Source organism: Vicugna pacos, chromosome 26 (genome assembly GCF_048564905.1).
Source record: "Vicugna pacos chromosome 26, VicPac4, whole genome shotgun sequence".
Taxonomy (NCBI): Eukaryota; Metazoa; Chordata; class Mammalia; order Artiodactyla; family Camelidae; genus Vicugna; species Vicugna pacos.
Genome location: NC_133012.1, coordinates 864,591 through 885,524, shown reverse-complemented (window position 1 = coordinate 885,524; position 20,934 = coordinate 864,591). Strand labels below are relative to the sequence as shown.

The 20,934-nt window shown below is 40.0% G+C and overlaps 2 protein-coding genes across 5 annotated transcripts in view; one reads left to right on the top strand and one right to left on the bottom strand.

Annotated features, from left to right (window-relative positions):
* Positions 1-20,849, top strand: part of LOC116279550 (uncharacterized) — a 46,113-nt gene extending 25,264 nt beyond the window's left edge. For 3 of the 4 annotated variants that reach the window (XM_072950137.1, XM_072950138.1, XM_072950135.1), the window contains 10 exons: positions 44-196; positions 815-866; positions 1,246-1,315; positions 3,296-3,806; positions 5,237-5,389; positions 11,733-12,098; positions 12,679-12,869; positions 14,455-14,665; positions 19,379-19,424; positions 20,567-20,849. In XM_072950137.1, the coding sequence (XP_072806238.1) occupies positions 44-196; positions 815-866; positions 1,246-1,315; positions 3,296-3,784 (764 nt within the window). In that variant the 3' untranslated portion in view covers positions 3,785-3,806; positions 5,237-5,389; positions 11,733-12,098; ... (2 more) ...; positions 19,379-19,424; positions 20,567-20,849. The remainder of the gene's footprint in view (positions 1-43; positions 197-814; positions 867-1,245; positions 1,316-3,295; positions 3,807-5,236; positions 5,390-11,732; positions 12,099-12,678; positions 12,870-14,454; positions 14,666-19,378; positions 19,425-20,566) is intronic. The other variant, XM_072950136.1, reaches the window with a different exon arrangement.
* Positions 1-20,934, bottom strand: part of LOC140689396 (uncharacterized) — a 198,027-nt gene that overhangs the window by 153,033 nt on the left and 24,060 nt on the right. The window lies entirely within an intron of this gene.

Genomic DNA, 20,934 nt, shown 5'->3' with positions numbered 1-20,934 from the left:
AGTTACTGTGATGACCGCAGAATAATCATTTCTCTTTTTGCAGCTAAGAAGAGTTTACCTTCTTCGCATACTGGGGCAGAAAACATCCAAGAAAAGTTGCAGTTGTCTGGCAAGGACGACAAAGAAGAAATGGTTGTCAAGTTGGGAACCAGCAATGGCAGCTGCATGGATCCATTGAAGAATGTTGAGCAGAAGAGTAAGAAGATTCGATTTGAGTCTTAGGGTTTCCTGGTTATGACATAAAGCAGGGATGCACAAGCTTTTTCTATAAAGGGCCAGAGGGTCAATATTTCAGGCCATGTGGTGCCTGTCAGATCTACTCATGTCTGCCATTGCAGTGTGAAGGCAGCCCTAGACCGCATGTGAGCGAATAGGGATGACCGTGCCCAGATGACACGAGGCTGACAAAGCCAATTGGCGGGGTGGGTTTGTCCCATGGGTATCGTCCAGAAACACCACGCTGTGTGAGCTTGACGTCATCAGTTTATGATACTTATTCTACTAATGATTATCATTCTTTTGTGAGTCTCGTAAAGTTTGGTTGGTATTTTGGTCCTTGTAAACAGCAGTTCACTTCAAGATACCGAATTTGGATAAACACCCCCTTTTTTTTTTTTTGATAAATATAAAGGAGGGGAAGTGGTTTTTATGCATTAATTACCTACCAGTAGTATACTCAGTATTCACTCAAGTGCGTAGTCTCCAGGTGTGGTCCGAAAGGAATGCTTGTTAACAGAACATTGGTCTTATACTTTCAATATTCTGTATTTTTCTATTGCTGGTACGAAGTCTATTTTACTTTTTTCTTTAATAGCGGATTTAGTGGTTGAGATTTCACTGAGTCATGAAGACATCTCTGTCATCAGGTAGGATTTTACGGATTTTTAAAAATTTCATGTTGACTAAGGGAACACAGAGAAAAGAAACAAGGCTTGTTGAGTGTCCTACTCTGGGTTAGACACCGAGTTATGTACTTGACATTTGTTACCTCGTACAGTCACCACAACAGCTTTGCAGAGTAGCTGTGCTGTTACAGGTTACCGTTAGTTAACTAGGCAACTGTAGCTTAAGGAGGTTGACTAGTTGGCCCATGATTCCATGGTTAGCAAGTAGTTGACATGTGACTTGACCATCAGGCAGCCTGGCTCCCAAATCTGCTTTCTTATCCCTCAGCATAGACTTTTGTGACTTGTTTGTTTAAAGAAATGAACTCACTTATTTTTGATGTGTATTTTTGCTCCAAAGAGTTTCACCCAAACGTGATATTGATGATTCAAGGCCTCCATCAGATGATGACTTAGCTCTTGCTCCCAAGGTAAAGTGTTCTCTTGTGAAATTAATTTTTCTGGTCTGAATTTAGTTTTGTGTAGTATTTACTGTTAAAATTTAGCAGTGGTCTGCCTATCATTGTTTTATGTTTGTATGAGAAAGTTGGTCAGAGTAAACCATTTTATAAAAATATGGCAGGTTTTTTTTTTTTTTTTTTTTTTTTTTTACTTTGGTAAATACTGAAGATAAGGCTGAAGCAAAATGGACTAGAAGATATATAGTGACAGGAAAACTGTACTGTGAAAAGGTTTCCCACAATAGAGGAACTGTGAAACTTGGCCAAGGATAAGGGTTCTTTGACTTTTAAACCACACTGACGGCACTTGTATAATACTCGTGCCTCAGGGACATCTTCAATGCACACAGCTACTTACTGTGATAATCATGGACCCCTCCTGGGGCCTTTCGGTTCCAAAACTGCGTAGCATGTGTCTTTTTTTTTCCCCTTGGACACTTTTTATTTTGGTATCAGAGAGTTGTGACGAAAGAAGTTTTTGTTTTGTTTGTTTTACTTTATTGCTATCTCGGGTTCTGCATTAAGACTAAAATAATAGTTGAAATTATAAAAATTTAGAAATTAAAATTCTGTTTCTCAAAATCCATATTATAGATTCCTTTGTGTTTTCTAAATTATCCCAGTAAGAGTATATTCAAAACTCTTCATCTAATTGAAGAATACATGTTTTCCCTGAAATAACAAGCAGCTCTCAAAGTAGACTCTTAATTACAACCATATGACAAAACCTACTTCAGAATTCTTTTGTATCATAGTTTAAGAAGGTATGTCCAGTCCTCGTGTCCCATTCTAAAATTTCAAGTTTCAGATACTTTGTAGCATAGTTATTTGCATATTCACTTTATAACCCCTGCATCAGCATACACCGCTAGAGATTAGGGAACGTAATTGTGCATTTCCTGGAGCACCTAGAATAAGGTCTTAAATGTAAGAAGCATTTTAGTATTTTTTGAATGTGAGTGCATGAGGAGACACGGAATTCTGCACCATGCTGCAGGTGATATAACATGCACACTCTATCATAATGAAATCTATTTGAATTCTAAAAATATGACTTAAATTTCTATTCCCTTTGTTTAGGTTGTAAAAGTTCAGTTGTTATGACAGGAAATATGTCATAAATGCCAAGGAAATAGATAAGAAGTATATGATGAATAGGAATAAGTTACAGTCTGTTTTCCAGTATCTACCAATTGTGAGCTTAGAATTTGAGACGAAAACTTCTTAACCTTCTTTTTAGCCCCCTCTCATGTTCCATTCAATGTATCTTTTCAAGCTATATATTATCCTTAGAATCCTGATTACCTGTTGTTTCTCTAGGTAGAAAGTTGATGTGTTAGGAATGTCAGAAGCCCTGGGGAAAACCCTGCAGCTTGCTTGTGTTTTTAACCCTTTATTCCAGAATTGTCACAGCTAAATGAGTTAACTGATGTTTGTAGACGTGCTTAGTACAGTGCTTAGATTTATCATTCATCCGTAGATGTATTTCTTATAACTCGCTCTAAAAATGTTAGAAAGGGAGAATATTTATGGAATATTCTCAGGAAAGAATTTTTTAGGAAATCTAACCTGTCCCAATTTATACAGAGCTAAGGCTCTTACTTTGAGGCTAGCTGTAAAGGTTAGATGTCAGATATAATTTTTAAGTGTAGTCAGATTTATTCATTTTTTATTTTAAGCCTTTTGGGTTTGTTGTATTTCAGAGAAAGAAAGGCCTTTCCGATTCTTAGCTCATGGATTCACTGTCTTCAATTAAATTTTTGAACTTTGGGGGATTTCTGGTTAAAGTTTGAGTTTGTATTCACCTTAAGTTTTTCCAGTTGGATACCCAGTTACTGCAAACTTTTTGTTGTATAAACTTAGAGATTAGTCTTCCACTTCAAAGGAAATTATGATGTCAGTTTATTGCGTACAGTTCAAAGAGTAAGAGATGAGGGGTTTCACTTACAGGACACAATGGATTTTGAGCTGTCTGACCCAAAAGATAGCAGCGAGGTGCTTCCTCAGCAACTTCCTGAAGCTGAGCGTCAATTCCGTGGCCCAGAAATTGAGCTCCATCCCAGGAGAGATGCTCTTAGACCAACGACGTTGGTATTACAATGTGTGCACAGAGACCGAGGCCAAGCCCAGCGTTCAAACAAGGAAACTGAACCCTTGTCTCAGAGCAAACAAGGGGACGTCATCAAATACATTGCAAAGCAGCCATTCTTGAAGGAGACAATATGGAAACTACAAAGTGAAAACACGCTGCTTCGACAGCAACTAGAAGTTGCTCGAAATGAAGCCAGAAGCGAAAAGACAATATTTAATACCCCAGAGCCATTTCTGGATCACATGGGAAAACTTGAAGCCATGAGCACACGAGTTCTCATGCTGGAGGAAGGAAACAAGGAGTTAATTAAAGAATGCAGATGTTTAAAGGACAGACTGTCAGTATGAAACAGACAGAGCAGAAATGGAAGTAAGTACCCAGAAAGGGAACTAATTTTCAGACTTCCTCAAAGAGAATTCAAAGTAGTACCTGGTGGAAGCTGAACGTTGAAACTAGTTGAATATAAAAAATGTGCAGGCTATATACACCGTAAGGCAGCCTAAAGGCATTTTTTTGTGTGCAGCAAACAAAAATTAGACCTGAGAGGTGCTTTACTTTGAGTAAAGATGCCGTGTCACCTGGAATTCTAAGAGATTAAGCTATAAGCTGTTGACAGATACAGGCAGGTCTTAGTAATTTATACTGCCTAAATCATTTTAATCTTTCTGTCACCACATTTTAGTATCATGAAGCAGATAAATGAAATGCTTAGACCTAAAATGAGTAATTTGAAATTAAGATTCAGTTATGTGAACAAAAATGTAAACAAAAAAAAAGTGAGAGAGAAAGAGAGAAAAGTATCAATTGTGTGGATTACCTTGATGGTTAATGTGTAAATGCTGTATCTTGCAGTACTTTTCCTTCAGTAGCTTTTCATACATTTTTAGTTGATAAAACTTTATTTTTATTCATGTCAATTGGAATTAAATTGAGAAATACTTCCATCTCAAATCATGTATTGTTATGACCTCTCCACTCCTTAAAGGCATCTAGTTACCATTCAGTCATAATTTGGGACAAATGTAAATTTTAGCAAAACTGTGTTTGACTTAGTCTCCCCTGTTCTATTTGTAATTTACTTTGAACATTTTTTCAAATAATGTGCTCACAGTTCTCATTGCAAGGCTCAGTTACTGTCATTCGGATCTAAGTTTGTCCAGCACAGAGGAACTGGGGCGCTCTGTGATGTTCGAGTCTGGCACTGGGGTCCCATTTTCAGACTGAGGAGGAGCAGCCAGAGTCCTGAGTGGCAGGAAGGGAGTGCGTGGGACGGGTGGGGGGAGCTGTGGGAGCTGCAGTCCAGGAGGCAGGGGACGCCAGGTTGTCTCAGGTCCCCAAAGGCCATTGGAATATCCTCGTTTTTATTGTGAGATGGGAGTCTGTTGGAAGGGTTTAAACACCAGATTGAATATGTGAAGAACTCTGAACTTAAGCCTCTAATGAGAAAGAGGGAGAATGTTCCACAGTGTGGAACTGACCACCGCTCATCCCACCCGCACACCCCTTCCTGTCTGAGACTTCAGTGGGGGTGAAGCTCGGCCGCTTCCTGGGAGGGGCAGGGAGTGGCTGGTGGGGCTGCCTCCATTGTCTAAGTTAACTTCCTGTCAGTAAGGCAGGAGGGCCACGCCTTCTGTGTCTTTAATGAAATTCAGTAAACAGGAATGTGTGCCTATGAGGAAAAGAAGGTGAACTGATGTCTGTGGGGATAGTTCTCAAAGCCCATTTGTTGGAGTTACATATCATTAATGTAACTTGATGATAAGGTGACTGAAAATTCAGTAACAGAGTCATCTTTTTAGGCCCGTATGAGACAGCTTCAGCAAGAACTGGCTGACACCCGAAAGAAAGTGTCCACGTTGGAAGCATCCCTGGAGGTGACAGCACATCATCAAACTAACTCAGAAAATAAGAGACAGGATGGAGAGAGGAAGCCACATCAAACTGCGAACCCAGTATGTATGAAATTCAGCACGTCGGCCATGAACGTGCAGCGCAGAGTGTTGCAGGACACTAGCATTTCAGGGACAGCTTTCTTTTGCATCTTCATTATAATTTCACTTTTATTTTCTTTATAATGCACTTGTTTCTTAAGTGTTGACTTTCATTCTGCCGTTCTTTATTTTTTTCTTATATTTACCCTTAGAGAAGTTGAGAATTATACCTCTTTCCTCACAGAAGTTAACTTTTTTTTCCTATTAAACAGTATGTTTTAGTGATCTCTCACCACAATGAGGCAAGCTAGATAAAATCAGAGGATAATGTTTCATGGAATGTTCCAGGAAATTGTCATGTCTCATCTTCACTTTTGTGAATGGATATAGAACCTGTGTGTATTTATTTCATGGGTTTCAGAATACCTTGTGCAGAAAGGTCATTATAGAAACCAGTTGAAGTTAGACATTGCCTTCATTTTCTATTCATTTTAGACATGTTGTCAAAGCATGGAGAAGTTCAGATCACATCTGTACACCCAAAATAGAGAATTAAGAAAATTGTCTAGTCCTGCCTTTGGATTATTTTTTTAACTTTGTTGAGATATCATTCACATATGATAGGGGGATTGCATAACTCAAGTGGTAGAGTGCATGCTTAGCATACACAAGGTCCTGGGTATGATCCCCTGTACCTCCTCTAAAAATAAATAAGAAAAACTTAATTACTTCCCTCCACCAAAAAAGAAAAATATTCACGTATCATATAATTCACCCATTTAGGATGCATAGTTAGTATCTCCTAGTATATTCAGAGATGTGCAGCTGTCACCACAATCAATTTTAGAACATTCCCATCACCCCAAAAAGAAAGCCTGCATCCCTTGGCCATCACCCCTAGCACCGCAGCCCCCCCATCCCCCGGCAACCACTAGTCTGACTTCTGTCTCTATAGATGTGCCTGTTCTGGGTGTTTCCCAGGAATGGAATCACATGCTGTGCGGTCCATGATTAGCTTTTTTCATTTGACAACACGTCTTCAATGTTCATCCATGTTACAGCGCTTGTCAGTATTTCCATTTCTGTTTATTGTCGAACAGTACTCGGTTGTGGGGCTAAACCGTTTATCCATCCATCAGTTGATGGACCTTTGGGTTGCCTCTGCTTTTTGGCTATTGCTAATAATGCTGCTGTGAACATTTCTGTCCAAGTTTTGGTGTAAACATGTTTCCACTTCTTTGGGGAATATACTTAAGAATGGAAATGCTGTCATATGGGTCATATGGTAACTCTGTTTAACCTTTTGAGGACCTGCCATACTGTTTCCCAGAGTGGCTGCACCATCTAACATTTTTATCCAAAGTGTATAATTCTCCCAATTTCTATGCATTCCTGTCACCACTGGCCATCAGCTCTCCTGGTAGGTGTGAACTGGCATCTCGTTGTGGCTTTGATTTGCATTTTTCTGATGACTAAGAATGTTGGGGATCTTTTCATGAGCTTATCTATTTGTGTATGTTCTTTGAAGACCTGTCTGTTTAGGTTTTTGCCCATTTTCAAATTGGGCTGTCTTTTTATGATTGAATTGTCAGAGTCCTTTTTGTATCCTGGGTGCAAGCCTTTGATCAGATGTAGGATTTTCAAGTATTTCCTCCTGTTCAGGAGCTTGCCTTCTTACCTTCTTGATGGTGTCTTTTGAGGAGTAGAAGTTTTTAACATTGATGAAGTTCAGTTAATCTACTTCTGTCTTTTACTGCCCTAAGAAACAAGTGCCAGATCCAGTCATGAAGACACACGCCTGTGTTTTCTTCTAAGAATTTTGTAGGTTTAGCTCTTTCATTTTGAGTTAATTTTACATATGTTGTATGAGGTAGAGGTCGAATTTTGTTCTTTTGCATGTGGATATCCAGTTGTCCCTGTACCATTTGTTAAAGACTTATTATTGTCTCATTCAGTTATTTGACACTCGTATTGAAAATCAATTGACCGTAAATGTGAGGGTTTCTTTTAGATTCTCAGTGGTGATGCATTGATCTATGTCTGTCCCATGCCAGTACCAATTCAGATGTTATGAGAACTCTTTCCGAGTCTTCTTGCATAGTACCAGTTGTTTTACATCATAATAAAAAGTCAGTGTCGCGGAATGTCTGTAACTCCACTTCTGTGGAGATCTGCTGCGTCCTGAAGGGGCCTGTGGCCAGCTTATGCCTTGCTGACTCTGTGACATGACAGAAAGTAGGCTTGCAAAAGTAAAGTCCATTCCTTCCCCCCATTCAGACCTTTAGTTTCTCACCCAGTGCCTCCCACTTCACTCCAGTTTCCATCAAATCATGGTCACGGGATCTGCTGACTCAGTCTGCAATACACTTCATTATGTTGCATTCATTATAGTTCATAGACTCATCCATAGATTTCACTACCTAGAGGCAAAAGATAAGTCTGGAAAAGATTAATTCAACCTTCCTCTTTGGAAGCCTCTCTAATCCATCATCTTGTGGTTCACGATGAAGTCCTCTTTTGGCTTGGTTCTTGTGTGTAACACTGGTGCCGATCTTGTTCTTGGTGCAGATCCTGCATTCTCAGCTCCCTGTGTCTACCTCCTTTTACTTAAAAGGAGAGATGCCTCGCTGTATTCTATAGCTTAATGCATAATTAATGAAATAAATATTTCATCCCATCCAAGGGAAATATTCCAAGAGTACAGCTGTTAAAAATTAGATAATATTCAATCAGTTTATCAGAAACAGATAACAGATTCGTAATTTGAATTTCAAAAGTTCAAAGCCAATCTGTGTGCTATGGGGAAGCATTGTGCTACAACACGAAGCTGAGACAGTCTTACGTTCCCTTACCAACAAGCTTTTAAGTAAGGTAAAGGAAAAATTGTATTTAATTTAAATACTGCCAAAGGACACTACATTTATGGTTCCATAATATTTTATTTTCTCTCTGAGGAAAGGAAAGTGAAGAGTGAGTGCTAGATTAGTAACTTCTCAAAGCTGCCTGTCTCTTAGAAGTTCAGTTCGTTGAAATGAGGTAAAAAGGTTGATTTTGGTAAACTATTTCTTGTTGTTTTTCAATTACTAGACTTCAAATCCTGTGTCTCCTTGCTTACCAGTCTTCCTTATCCTCCAAGTTGAGGGAAAACTGTGAAATACATGCCTGTTTGTAAGAAGCTGTAATTGGAGGGGGACTCTAAAGTATCTTCCTTCTCGCTAGTTCTGAGGTCTTTCTTTCAGTTATCTGCTGCTTCTCATCAGCACTTTGTCATTAATAAGTTAGTATCAACGTTTGTTACATTCCAGTTTATAGGGGACCAATTTCTACTCTATTCAAGTTACATTTCTTACTGTCTTTTTTCATCCACTCTTCTGTTTATCTGTTTTTGCCTAACAAACTCCCCAAAGTTCAGTGGCTTAAATAAGCATTTATTTTGTTCACAACCTACACGTAGGAAAAGTGTGGCCAAGACAGCTGGCCTCTATTCCTCTCAGCTTCAGGTGGGGCAGCTCGAAGGCAGGGGCCTGGAATCACGTGAAGGTTTATCCACTGATGTCTGATGGTTGATGTCGGCGGTGGGCTGTGGCTTAGGTGGGGCGGGCAGGTGGACCACCTCCCCTGGAACACGGAAGCTGTCTCTGTGGCCTGAGCTTGCCCACCTGAGAGTGGGTTCCAGGGTTAAGAGCGAGGCAGAAGCTGAAATGCCTTTTCAAACCGAGCCCTGCAGTTCACTCGGTGCCACTTTCACCGTTTTCTGTTCATTAGGAGCAGGGCACTTAAGGTTGGCCCATATTGTACCTTTTTTATGGAATTAATTTTGAAAATGTATGGAGACATTCAAAAACCAGCATAATCTACTCACTAGCCACAATGTTTTCTTATTGCTTCCATACAAGAAAATGACTTATCCCCACACAGGCGTGAGCAGGTCTCGGTCGCTGTGGTGTTAGGCTCAGGCTCCAGCCCAGGGTCTTACTTTCCCATCTTCACCAGGTCCAGGTGGGTTTGAGGTTCCTGGGCGTGCTTTCTGGAGTACAGCCCTTGAGTACACTCCTCTCAGTGCTGAGGCTTGAGGATAAGGAGACACGGGTTATTTGCCGCCCCACACCCGACATTCTGCTGAACTGCTGAGGACTCCCTCACTCACAGATGGAAGATGGGAGGCACGCTGGCCCGTAGCAGTTCTGCAGTGCAGCCTGATGCTGCTGGCTCTTTGATTAGGACTTAGTCCCAACCCTGGGAGGGGTTCTCCTTCGTTGCCCTCTCTGAGCTCTTTGTTCTGTCCTTTTCATGAGCAATGACCCCTGTTTGCAGCTGAGCAGTTCTCTCCAGCCAGCTTCGTCCTTGTAGACCTTCTAAGAAAAACCCAAAGTCCTCCTCCCATTTTGCACTGTCTTGTCTCTTTCAGTCCAAGCTAGTAAGCAGTAGTTTTGCTACCACAGTTCTCTTTAAAACTGAGTTTCCTGTGAATTTTATTGGGGTTCCTGCCATTGGAAAAGCTACTCTCACGTCTTTTTGAGATAAACTCTTCACCTTGGGCTTCCTGTGAAGCTGTTGGGGGACCACGCCTTTGAAATTCTTACGCTATTAAGATCTTTAAAGGAATTTGAGGCAGCACGTTAAATCTTTCCACGGTCTTAACAAAGTCTTGGCTTCATCTTTAGACTGTTTTCCTGGCAGCCCCCTAGATTTGATCTTCGCCCGGAAGCCATTTCTCTGCTTACCCATTATGTGACCATTGGGCATGTGGAGATGCTTTAAATGGGATACAGATAATTTGAACCCAGTGAGTCCTGGTTCCTTTCTATTTAATAATCTTTTTGTTTGTTTTAGCTTATCTCATCAATTTTACTTTCAGCTGTCCGGTAGCAAGAGTCCCGTTTCCTCCGGTTTCAGGGTCGTCATTTTCTTCCCTGGCCTAGAAGCTGTCACTCTCAGCCCTTCAAGGGCCCTCAGGCTTCCACTAACAGTCTCGTGGACACTTTGGGTTTTCACTCTTACTCTTCTCTACATCTGTTCAGGTTTCGCCTACCTCCAGGTGCAAAGGCATCCCCACAGTTTGGGTTCTTTTTTAATGGCTGTGCCCCATTTTTCACATCAATAGCTGTGCCAGTTACTTATTGCTAATAATTTATATGATAAACTGCCTCAAAACCTGGTGACTCAAAACAGCATTTGCTTGGTTCCCAAATCTGTGTTTAGACAAGGCTCAGTGGAGCCAGCTCATTTCTTCTCCACTTGGCATCAAGCGGGCTCTAAAATAATCTAAAGGCTTGTTCATGCACATGTCTGGAAGTTGGAGCTGGCTTTGGTTAAGGACATTCCCTGGGGTCATCAGCTGGGACAGCTGCGTGTACACTCAGTAGGTGGCCTGGGCTTCACAGCGTGGTGGCTGGCTTCTAAGGGTGAGCATCCCTACGGAGTGAAAGTCAGAGGCCATTTAGCCTTAGAAATCACACAGCAGTGCCCCCACGTTCTGTCCCCTAGAAACCAGTTGACTGAGGCCAGTACATACTTCAGGGGAGGGAATTTAGCAGGGGAAGTGTCAAGGAATTTGTAGAGATGTTTTACAACCACCACCTCCGCCTGCCTTGTCTCAGCAAACAATCCTTCTATCTGAAGGAAAGCAGTTCTTCCCAAGTCAGTGTCACTGAAATTCCAGCAGGTTTTTTTGTTTGTTTTTGTTGAGTATGTTCTCTTGTTTTGTGGAGAGCCACAAAGGATTACAAGAATGAAGGCTTTGTTGTTTGTTTAGAAGAACGTATGGGTCATCTTACTAAACCACTACACTAGGAGATGGATTTCTCCTTAACTCTGTGAATCATTCATTGCTCCTTGGAATGCAATTCAAACTAGCATAAAATATTTGTAGTTCAGAGAAAGGCTTATGGCATTAGAATCCGTATTTGTAAGATGTATTAATTGCAGTCTTTTTTTCAAAAAGTCTTGTTTTGGGAGGCATTTATTAATTCAGCCCTTAAGTAATTCAATACGATCTCCCTAAAACTTTAAAAATCATGAAGATTGAAGACTTGGGGAAGGAAGGTGTAAGAGACTTTCTACTAAGAGGTGCCTTATAGTCATTTTATGTAGGAAAGACATGGAACAATTACAGAAAAAGAGTGTAAAATCAAGTACAAATGTATAACAAAGATGATGACAGTAAACAGTATATTTTTGTGACTCTTGGTGGTTTGAACTTTTTTTCTTGATTTTTCTGAGTAATTTGAGTTTCTCCATTCCACAAGGTAGATAGACCATTTTATTGTAACTGAATTTATTTCAGCCTTTGATGCTGGGTTAGAGTTAAGCTGTTCTCAGTCTGCTAACCTCATTACCAAACAATTTTACCTTTTTCACGCAGGATGCTGATCTTCCAGCAAAAGAGGAATCTACGTCTTCAGTACTTCTCCATCTGAGTGCAGAAACTCAGCTTCTTCTAAAGGAGATATTATCTGTGAAACAGATGCAAAAGAAATGTGAAGCACTAGAGGAGGAGAAGAAGAAGTTGGAGGAAGAAGCAGTAAACCTCAGACGTCACCTCGAAATGAATACAGTGGATCACAGTCAAGTGGAGCAGGACAAACGGGAGACTGAAGAGCAAACAAGACGGGATGTAGTAAAAACACTGAAAAAATTCAGGCGAGCTGTGCAGTACAGACGGGAAACTGAAGAGCAAGGAAGACATGATGTATTAGAAAAACTGAAAGAAATCAGCCAGTTTTTACAGGTGAGACACTGATCTGTAACGTGCTCTAACTCACTTCGCTGAGAATTACAGTTCGGATGTGTACATTTTATGTGTTTCCCCTACTTTCCATATAGCAGTTTGTTTTGTAGGTTTCTGGAAGGAAGGCCGCATTTGTTACTCCCTTTAAATAATTTAGTTTCCATCATCACTATCACTAAATTGATCTTTCAGAACAATTCTCAATAGAGAATCATTTTTAAGACCAACTGGTGTAAATCAACACTACGAGGAGGAAAAGAATATATTGTGATGTAAATGCTGTGCCACACTCTGGGATTACTCTTAGGTTGTATTGTCCAATTTTTAAAATTTTAAGTTGATCCTATTATTCTTCGAACTATCACATTACATGAGTACTAGTATAAGAGTGATTCAACTTTAATTTTGTAATTCAGATTTAATTCACTTGACATTGATGATAAGTAGTTTAACATTCAGCTGTTTTCTCACACTTAAAATTGCTCTCTGAGTCATTGACTGAAAACTAATGGGAACAAATAGACTGTGATTACTCAGGTTATAATTATTTTTAAAATTGTATCCTTTTAATGTGCTTTAGGCACAAGCAGCACTTCAAGAAAACGTGTTAAGAGAGTGCAAACGTGCTTCAGTCAGTCAAACGGAACAGAGAGCTAAAGATCTGGAACCTGAACTAAAAAGTGATTCTGATGAAAACAGATGGGAAAAGTACAAGCAAATGTACCTGGAAGAGCTAGAAAATAGAAAGTCTTTGGCAAGTCAGCTAACCTCGTAAGTCAAAACGCAGAATTATAGAAGATAATTTAGGTCACTAATTTGCCTCTAAGGCATCATTCTTACTGAGCCAGGTTCAGGAGGTGAGTAGCAAGTGAGAGCTAACTAGATAGTGTAATTTTGGGGAATGATGTTAGCAAATGAAGTCTCCTTTAAAATGTCAGTCCAGGGCAGTTTGCATCTCCCTGCCTTTTGTTGCTTTTACATGACTTTATTTTTTATATTTGCGTATATTAACCTGATCTAGTCTTTAAGCTAGGGGTTTTGCAAACTTTGTAATTTAGACAGCCATATTATCACAAAATTTCCAGCTGGAATTCCCATAAATAGAAATGGTAATGAGTTTAAAATTAACTGTGTTTTGGAAGAGCGCAACGTAAACCCAAGGGGCCCCATACTGGTGTTTGGTGAATTTACTTTCTTGATTGTGATATTTGGTGTCACCGCTCGTGGGCACCCTGAGACGGAGTACTGTACACTTCTAAGTTTGTCTCCGCTACATAAAGGCATGTTTGGGGAATGGGAAATTCACATGGGGGTGAAGGGCAGCATAGTGGTTCACAAAGTGGCTAAGAAGAATATGGTGGCCTGCCCGAGGGGGTGTGTGGAAGACAGAAAGGGCGGGACCCACCTCCGGTGCCTGAGTGGCAGTGTTACAAGCTACAGGTCTCCCCGCTATCCAAAAGTAGAGCGTTCCTATGAAAGTTGTCGGTGTAAAGCAAAGAGGCAGTTAGGACGCATCTTGCTGGTGGATGCATGAAATAAATAGCATAAGGCACAGGCGCTCACAGACATAGTCCAAAGCCGTGGCGGCGTGGATGCCGGGACACTGAGTGTGGCTCTGCGGAAGGAGCTCGGTGGGGCCCCTCTCGCTGCTCGGGGTGCTCGTTGCCCCTCTGATGGCTCGGGCTAAAACAAACACCCAGCGCTATTCTGGCCTTTTGCTTTTTTTCCATAAAAGTGAAAATCCGCTTGAGATTTTGTTTGGTTATGGAAAGCAGGTGCTGATGTAGGCCTCTGGTAAAAGCGAAGTAACAAAGTGAGCTTTGGGAAATTGGGGGACACTTGAAATTGCCCCTGGCGCTGTCGTAGTTCTTTCCCACCATCGCCTCTGCCGCCTGGTGCCCCCCAGAGGTGGTGGCTCTAAACTGTTGCTCAGTGCCGCGTGCTTGATTTCTCCCGGGTAATGAGTGAAATGTGTATATAAGGGGGGTGAAAGCAAATGCTTGACAATGGCTTTGAGGGATGGTTTAGTTTTTATTTCTAAACTGATTTACTGAGGGTGAGTATGTCTAGATGCAGCCGGTGCAGAAGGCAGTGGGGGTCCTCTGTGGGGGCGTCTCCATCTCTGACTCTCCCCACTTTGAAGTACTTGTTAGTTAAGGGCCCCCCCAGGGACATATGTCCTTCTTTAGGACAGTTTTAAACTGTAATTGTTTACAGTAGGTCTTCGCTGACGTATTTTTGGTGTTAAAACGCAGTTTAATGGGACAATCTGTTTACTATTATAGCAACTTTAAAAATACACATCACTTAGGAAGAAAATGAAATGAGTGAAATCTGTGTTCTGCGATCCTCACAGGGTTAATGAGAGGCTGGCCGAGATGAGCTCTAAGCTTCAGCTGGAGAGACAGCCCAAGAGCTCTTTCCCCGGCTTTGTTCCTACAAGGCCTGTTGGCGAACCGCCTTCTGCTGCTGGTACTAGCGCGGAGGCCAAAGGCAGTCCTACTCGAAGAAGGCGCTTCAGGACTTTCTCAGAACCTTCGACTAACTTGAGCGATCCCTTGTTCCGGGTTAGTTACATTACCTTTTTTTCCCTTGGGTTTCAGATTTCTGATATAATTCTTGTTTTTAATTTGATGAAATTCTGAGTTGTTTATTTGACTTAACGCACGCTAAGTAAAAGCCATAATTAATTGTGCTAATAAAGAAAGGAGACAGAAATTTTGTAATTTTTTTAAGTCCCTGGACTTGTAATTTTCAAGAGATAGCTGTCATTAACTTCATTCGATAAATGCAACTAAACAGACAAATTTTAAAGTTCTTAAAAAGCTCCATTTTAAATTCTATTTTAGAAGTTAAGTATTAGTGCCAAATAACTACAGATCCATTTTCCCATGTTTGGCATAGTTTCTGATTGATTTCGGTTTGGCACTGGTTGATAGTAATTTTCAAGTTTTGCTGCACCCCAGTTTTTCTACCCCTAAGCATAAGTAAATGATTGGCATTGAGCTACTTTAACCACATGCGGATGTTTTTTATTTAAAGGAATCCAAGATAAATTCTTTTTATGAATTCAATAAACTTGTAACACTAAAAACGTTAAGTTCCGTTTTTAAGTTTAAAATTTTTTTCATTTTCTTCTGGCAGAGTACATCCTTAATTGCTGTTTTACTTATAGCATTGTTATTTTAATTGTTATAAAATGTCTCATTGAGCAATTGTAGAACATTTCTAAATATGTAGTCAAGTAAAGCAAATACTTAAATTTTTAAAATGAAGTTCGCTTATGTCTCTGTCTTGCCCTCACCTTTAGGAATACCGAGGTGGCAACGGTAGGGAGTCTTTAAATTACAACCAGTTTTCATTGTGTATCGTTGTTAGAATAGCCATTTAAAGTGGTGCGCGTTGGTTTCTGGTGTGATGGTGTTTTCATGATCTTGGTGCAGAGAAGGGTAGCACAGGCCCTTGTTAAGTGAGGTCTCAACCTGTTTCTTCTCACTTGGCTTCATGTCATAATAAATCAAAGAAGAAAAAAGCTCAGGTTTCGTAGACAGGGTTGTGGGCAAATTGAGTCTAAGTGCTTCAGAGTCATGAAACCGGACTGCGTGGTGTTAAAAAAAAAATGCATGGCTAACACTTCCGCCAGTGGCTAAAGCATGATGCAAACTCGAAATGTTTTCATTAGTTGTCACCAAGAAATCGACAGTGTGTCTCTTTGCAGGATGATAGTGGAAGAGTGTGAGTGCAAAAGCAATGCAAGAGAAAGCTCCTGAGGACAGATTTGTCCTTTAATGTTTTGGGGGGAGAGAGGTGTCTTATGTTTTAGTACTTCTAGATACCCTGGAAAATGATTTATTTTAAACTCAGTGTTGTAGTTCCGAGGTACAGGTAGTTCTGTGGGGCCGTGGGGCCGAATCATGCTGGGTTTAGCAGGGAGGTTCACAAGCCCCGCTGTGTCTGGGCGCAGACACACGTCTCCCTCAGCGCTGCTGGGCGCCTCTCAGGAGTTACTGTACAGTTACTGCTTACAGATTTCTTAGTCAGAATAAGAGAAAGAAGGCACCTTGTGGAATTGCTAGGGATGTAATGGTTTCTGCTGGGAAAACATAAAGTAATGCTATGAGAGGTGTGAACATACTGTTTAAAATGACAGGAAGGGATGGGTTTTTGCATGGGGCTTAACAAAACAACAGACTTCCACAGCTTTTCAGCTATGGCTCTAGAAAGCAAAATGTTAAAAATGGCATTGGGGTTGAATTTAACATTCTCCTTTATGTGCAAGGTTTTAACATTTTGGACTGTTCCTACTGTGACGTTCCAGCTTACTCCGCATTTTTTTCTAATTTGACAGAAGTATTGCTCTAAGTCTATGATTTCGGTGGTACTGGTTGTCGAAGCAAGTTTTTTCCAGTTCATAACACTTGGGTTTATCGCCTCTCTTACTGCTGCATGAAGTATATATAGCCTTGTCCCGTGACATTGTTGTAGTGATGACAGATGGACCCCGTATCTGTTTTGCTAATTTTTACCCTCAGATTTCACATTCTAGTTTATTTCTGGGATGTTTTGTCCTACATGTCAGAAGCAATTTTACAGTTTTACTCAATTGTGTTATTTAACTCTATTACTATAAAATGTGAAAAGTTAAAATTAGCCTGAGCAGATACACCACTGTTAGATTTTCTTGCACATAGAATTTTTTTCTCAGAACTGAAAACTTAAAAATGGATTCCAGACAATATTATAACAGACAAAATTTCTCTGGTTTAAAGATTTTTTTATGTTCAAGAGTTTTTAAGTATTGGTGTGCCTAACATGAAGCATGGTCATAGTTAATAAATGTCTTTCAAATCCATTTTAAATAGGAAGACTAAATTTTACACTCATTGATTTTGGACTTTTGGTGTATTACTGACACTTTCAAACATCTTCTAATGACTTATGTAACTTTTAAATTTCTCAAGTGTCCATTCAGTTTAGCAGCCCTTTTTCTAAATGGGATTATACCAGTCCCCCAGAGCTAAAACGATTAACATTCCTAAGACTTTAACTTTTTATGTGACACAGCACTGCGTCTCAGCAGAATCTGGCCACGTTTCTTTTAAAAGTAGGCTTCCAAGGTAGGGCACATCCACTCTGAATTCTAATTCTAATCAAACTATCACAGTAGTTCAGCTCACTTCTCTAAGGCAGAGGCAGAATTCAGTAACCTTGTTTCTGCTATCAGCTCTCTGCCCTGTGGACTCCCTCCTGGTCTCGTTTCATTTTGTCTGAATGGACAAATGAGGACGCGTGTTATCTTTTGAAAGACAATCACTCAGCTTCTTCCAGTTCTTTTTCTTTCATTCACTTTTTTCTCTGTACTTAATTTTTTAGCTCCTTGATCAACAAATACTTTCTCATTTCTTCTCTCTGCAGCAAAATACATGCATTTAATAGTTACAAACTGACAAGTGTCATTTCCTTCATACATTAACCTATTTACAACAGGATAATGAAAGCAGTTAAATGACTTGATTCTATTACATTTCTGGAATTGTACTTATTTTTATAACATTTAAAATAAGAATGGTACCAAATTTTAACTGAAAAGTATCAATAATCTGAAAACATACTCACTTTGGAAATGGACGTGTGCGTATACGTGTGTGGCAAGTGTGTTTTTATCAAATTGATCTCGGAAAGAGAGGGCAGCATTATCTTTCAGCCTGTGACCTCAGTTTTGACCTCAATCCTGCAGTGTCCCCAGTGGGACCTTCCATTTCCATGGGACATAGTCTGCAAACTGCCAGTTAGGAGAGAATCCTCCTAATTAAAAATCATTAGAATTAAAACTTGCTGATACATTGTCTTCCTGTGTATAACTTTCTCACCTTTCTGTGTTTTTGTTAAATGGATAAGTTTAAGTAAACTGCAGGTGCCTTCTCCTTATTAATGTTGGACTTCAGACCACTTCCACCATCTGGACATGGGGGTCCTCATCTAGAAATAAACATAAAGGTCCCAGAAGTACCTGTTTACGAAAATAGCTTTGCAGAGGAAAAGATAGTAATCTTACATTCAGCTCATGTGAAAGTGTGATCTACATTTTACATAGTGTTTATTAACGGTTACATGAATTTATTTCAGTAAAGTCTTCTCCCTTCATCTGTTAGGTGTTTTTCACTTCACAGGACCCACCTGGCACTGTTGTCACGTTGTTGATGGCAGAAGGCCTCTGTAGAATGCTCTTGTCAGACAGTGTTACGGAAAACAGGCTCTGAAAATACTGGCTAATGGTAGCCCCAAATTTTGTCTTTGCACCTAACATTTACAAAGGCCTCGGCTCTTGTATCGCTGTTATCACCACAGTGTCTATTATGGCTGGTGTACTAGTTTAGACCCTGTTTAGTGAGCGGGTGACTTTTATAAGAAAGATTTTTAAAAGAACACTCTAGGTGGGGACGTTTGTAGTTTGAAATGTCCCCACACATTTCATAATTAAATACGTAACTAAGTCAAGTTTCAAAAAGTTGGCCCTAATTTCTAGAATGGAAACAAAGTTACAGTTAAAGAATTACGTATTGTTTTCCTTATTTCTAACTCTAGGAAGTTGTGAATCAGAAACCAACTTTTGAAACTGGCGCTAGCCTCTTCTTTTCTTTTCTTCAAGCAGATTTTCTGATATAAATATTTTAGTCATATACAGAGAGCAAAATACGTTTGCTTAACTTGTTTACCAGTAGAATTTTCACTTGACATTATAACAGAACCCTTTTCTTCATTTTATGCATCTACGATTCTGTGCTAAAAACATGAGAAAGAACAGACCTTAAAATTTTAGTTTTCTCAAAGTGCAGGAATGGAAAGCTCATTTTAAGGGAAAAGCCATTAACGTTAAAAAATACCTAAACTTTTATAAAAGGCAGTTTCTCTGAGAACTGCAGAGTAATGCATTCAGTGTAGAATGTGACTTGAATTGTTTAAACTCTTTGTGTTAATAAGATCGGGCATCGCCCTCTGAGAGTATGTGCATCCGACAGAGCAGGGTTCACTGTGCTTTTCCATCAGGGGAATCGAAGTAGCCTTACATACATATGTTCTCTATTATCTGAAATCAAAGTAAGTAGGAATTTATTTGATTTTACTCCTGTGATTATTTTTTCTATTTAAGCAATCCCCAAGTTAGGTCAAGTCTCTAAAAGTGTTTATTTAAAGGCCACATTTCATAAGCTAGCTGTCATTCCTATGATAGTGTTTCTTGTTTAACTTACACATTAAAAATAATACTTGACGTATTTCAGATGCAGAAGGAGTTGGAGAATAATGCAGATAGAGAATTAAAAGAAGGTATGTTGCCAACATTTCTGAATTAAATTTAGACATTGATTTCCGAAATACAGTGTAAAGAGTAAATGGCACCTCATTCTATTGTTTGAATAACAGATACTATGTTAAATTTTTTTCTTACACATATCTAATGAAAAATGTGAAAGCATAATTTCATTCATACTGATAAGTGTACTTATTCCTCATTTATTCATCACGATCCATAGCTTTAAAAAAAAAACTCAAGAAGTCTGTGTTCTCTATTTCTGGCCGTGCCCTTCCTCTCCTGCTGTCCCCATGGGCCTGTCACCTGCACACGGACCTGTTCTCAGAAAGCGTGGAGGTCATCAGCTTCTCGAGTTTGGTAGTGACTGAGGCCAAAAACCCAGACTCTGTACCTGTCCCCTGGTGGATGACAATTAATTTCCTGTCATTCACTTTGTCAGGGGTTAACCTTTTGCCCTCAGGAAAAATTCCAAATTCCTTAGCTTGGAAGAAAAACACCCACTTCGATTTGGCTCTTGCCAAAGTCTTCAGCCGTATCTCTTTACTCCCCTGCTCGGCCCCTTGGCTCCAGCGACTGGTCAGACTGCGTCCAGCTCCGCGGGCGCCCTTCCTGCCTCTGCTCTTTGTTTGCTTCTTGCCTCTCCCTCCCACACTTTCTCCTCCTCCTTCAGGTATCTGCTTACACATCACGGCCACCAAAGAGGGGACAGTATTGACACAAAGCTGGACGCCCCTTCTGAGTGTTCCGACTGTGCCCTCTTTTATACCTGTCATGGCATTTATGTCTCTGTACCGAAACTGCCTGTTCATCTATTTTTCCAGTTTACGGTACATGATCATTCAGGGTGGACTCTGTCATCTTCATCTTGTGATTCCAGTGCTTGTCACAGTGCCTTAGTACATGGTTGCTGAGTAAATGAATGAAGGATGAGAAAACCAGGGGCTCTGATCCTTAGCCACAAGAGCAGTTAATTCAACGTGCAGCCCTGGGCAGAGTCTAGAGTAGTAATCTTGTATTTTGTGTTGTAATCGTATGTAGGTATTTTTCATTCTCGTTCAAACTTAGAAGAGTCAGCTTTTCTTAAAAAATAAACTGACATTTAGTTACCTATGAAGTATTCTAAGTAAAGAGTCTAATTCTTTCATTTTCTTTCCAGCTACTACTGAACTTGAATCTTAAGTCCTACAGAGTCTCTCGTAGCCTTGATGGATGAGTCAAGTCCAAGTCCAGATCTGGATTCAAAAGCACGTGAAGAATATGTGGAGATTTGGAAGAATAAGTGTATGATCTGCAAGATAAATAGTAAACATTTACCTGCTGGGCTGTTTGCCTAACATTGTATTTACTTCCCGTTATGTAAGATACTGGCACTGTTTATTAAGGGAAAATACTCTTGCATTCTGTGTGCGTGATTAAATTTGATGTAGTATTTTAAACCATGCTTCTCTGCATCTCACTGACTTTTAAGCAGACTTTGGGAGTAAAACCCAGCACTTTGGAGTATTACATCCTCAAACTGAGCCC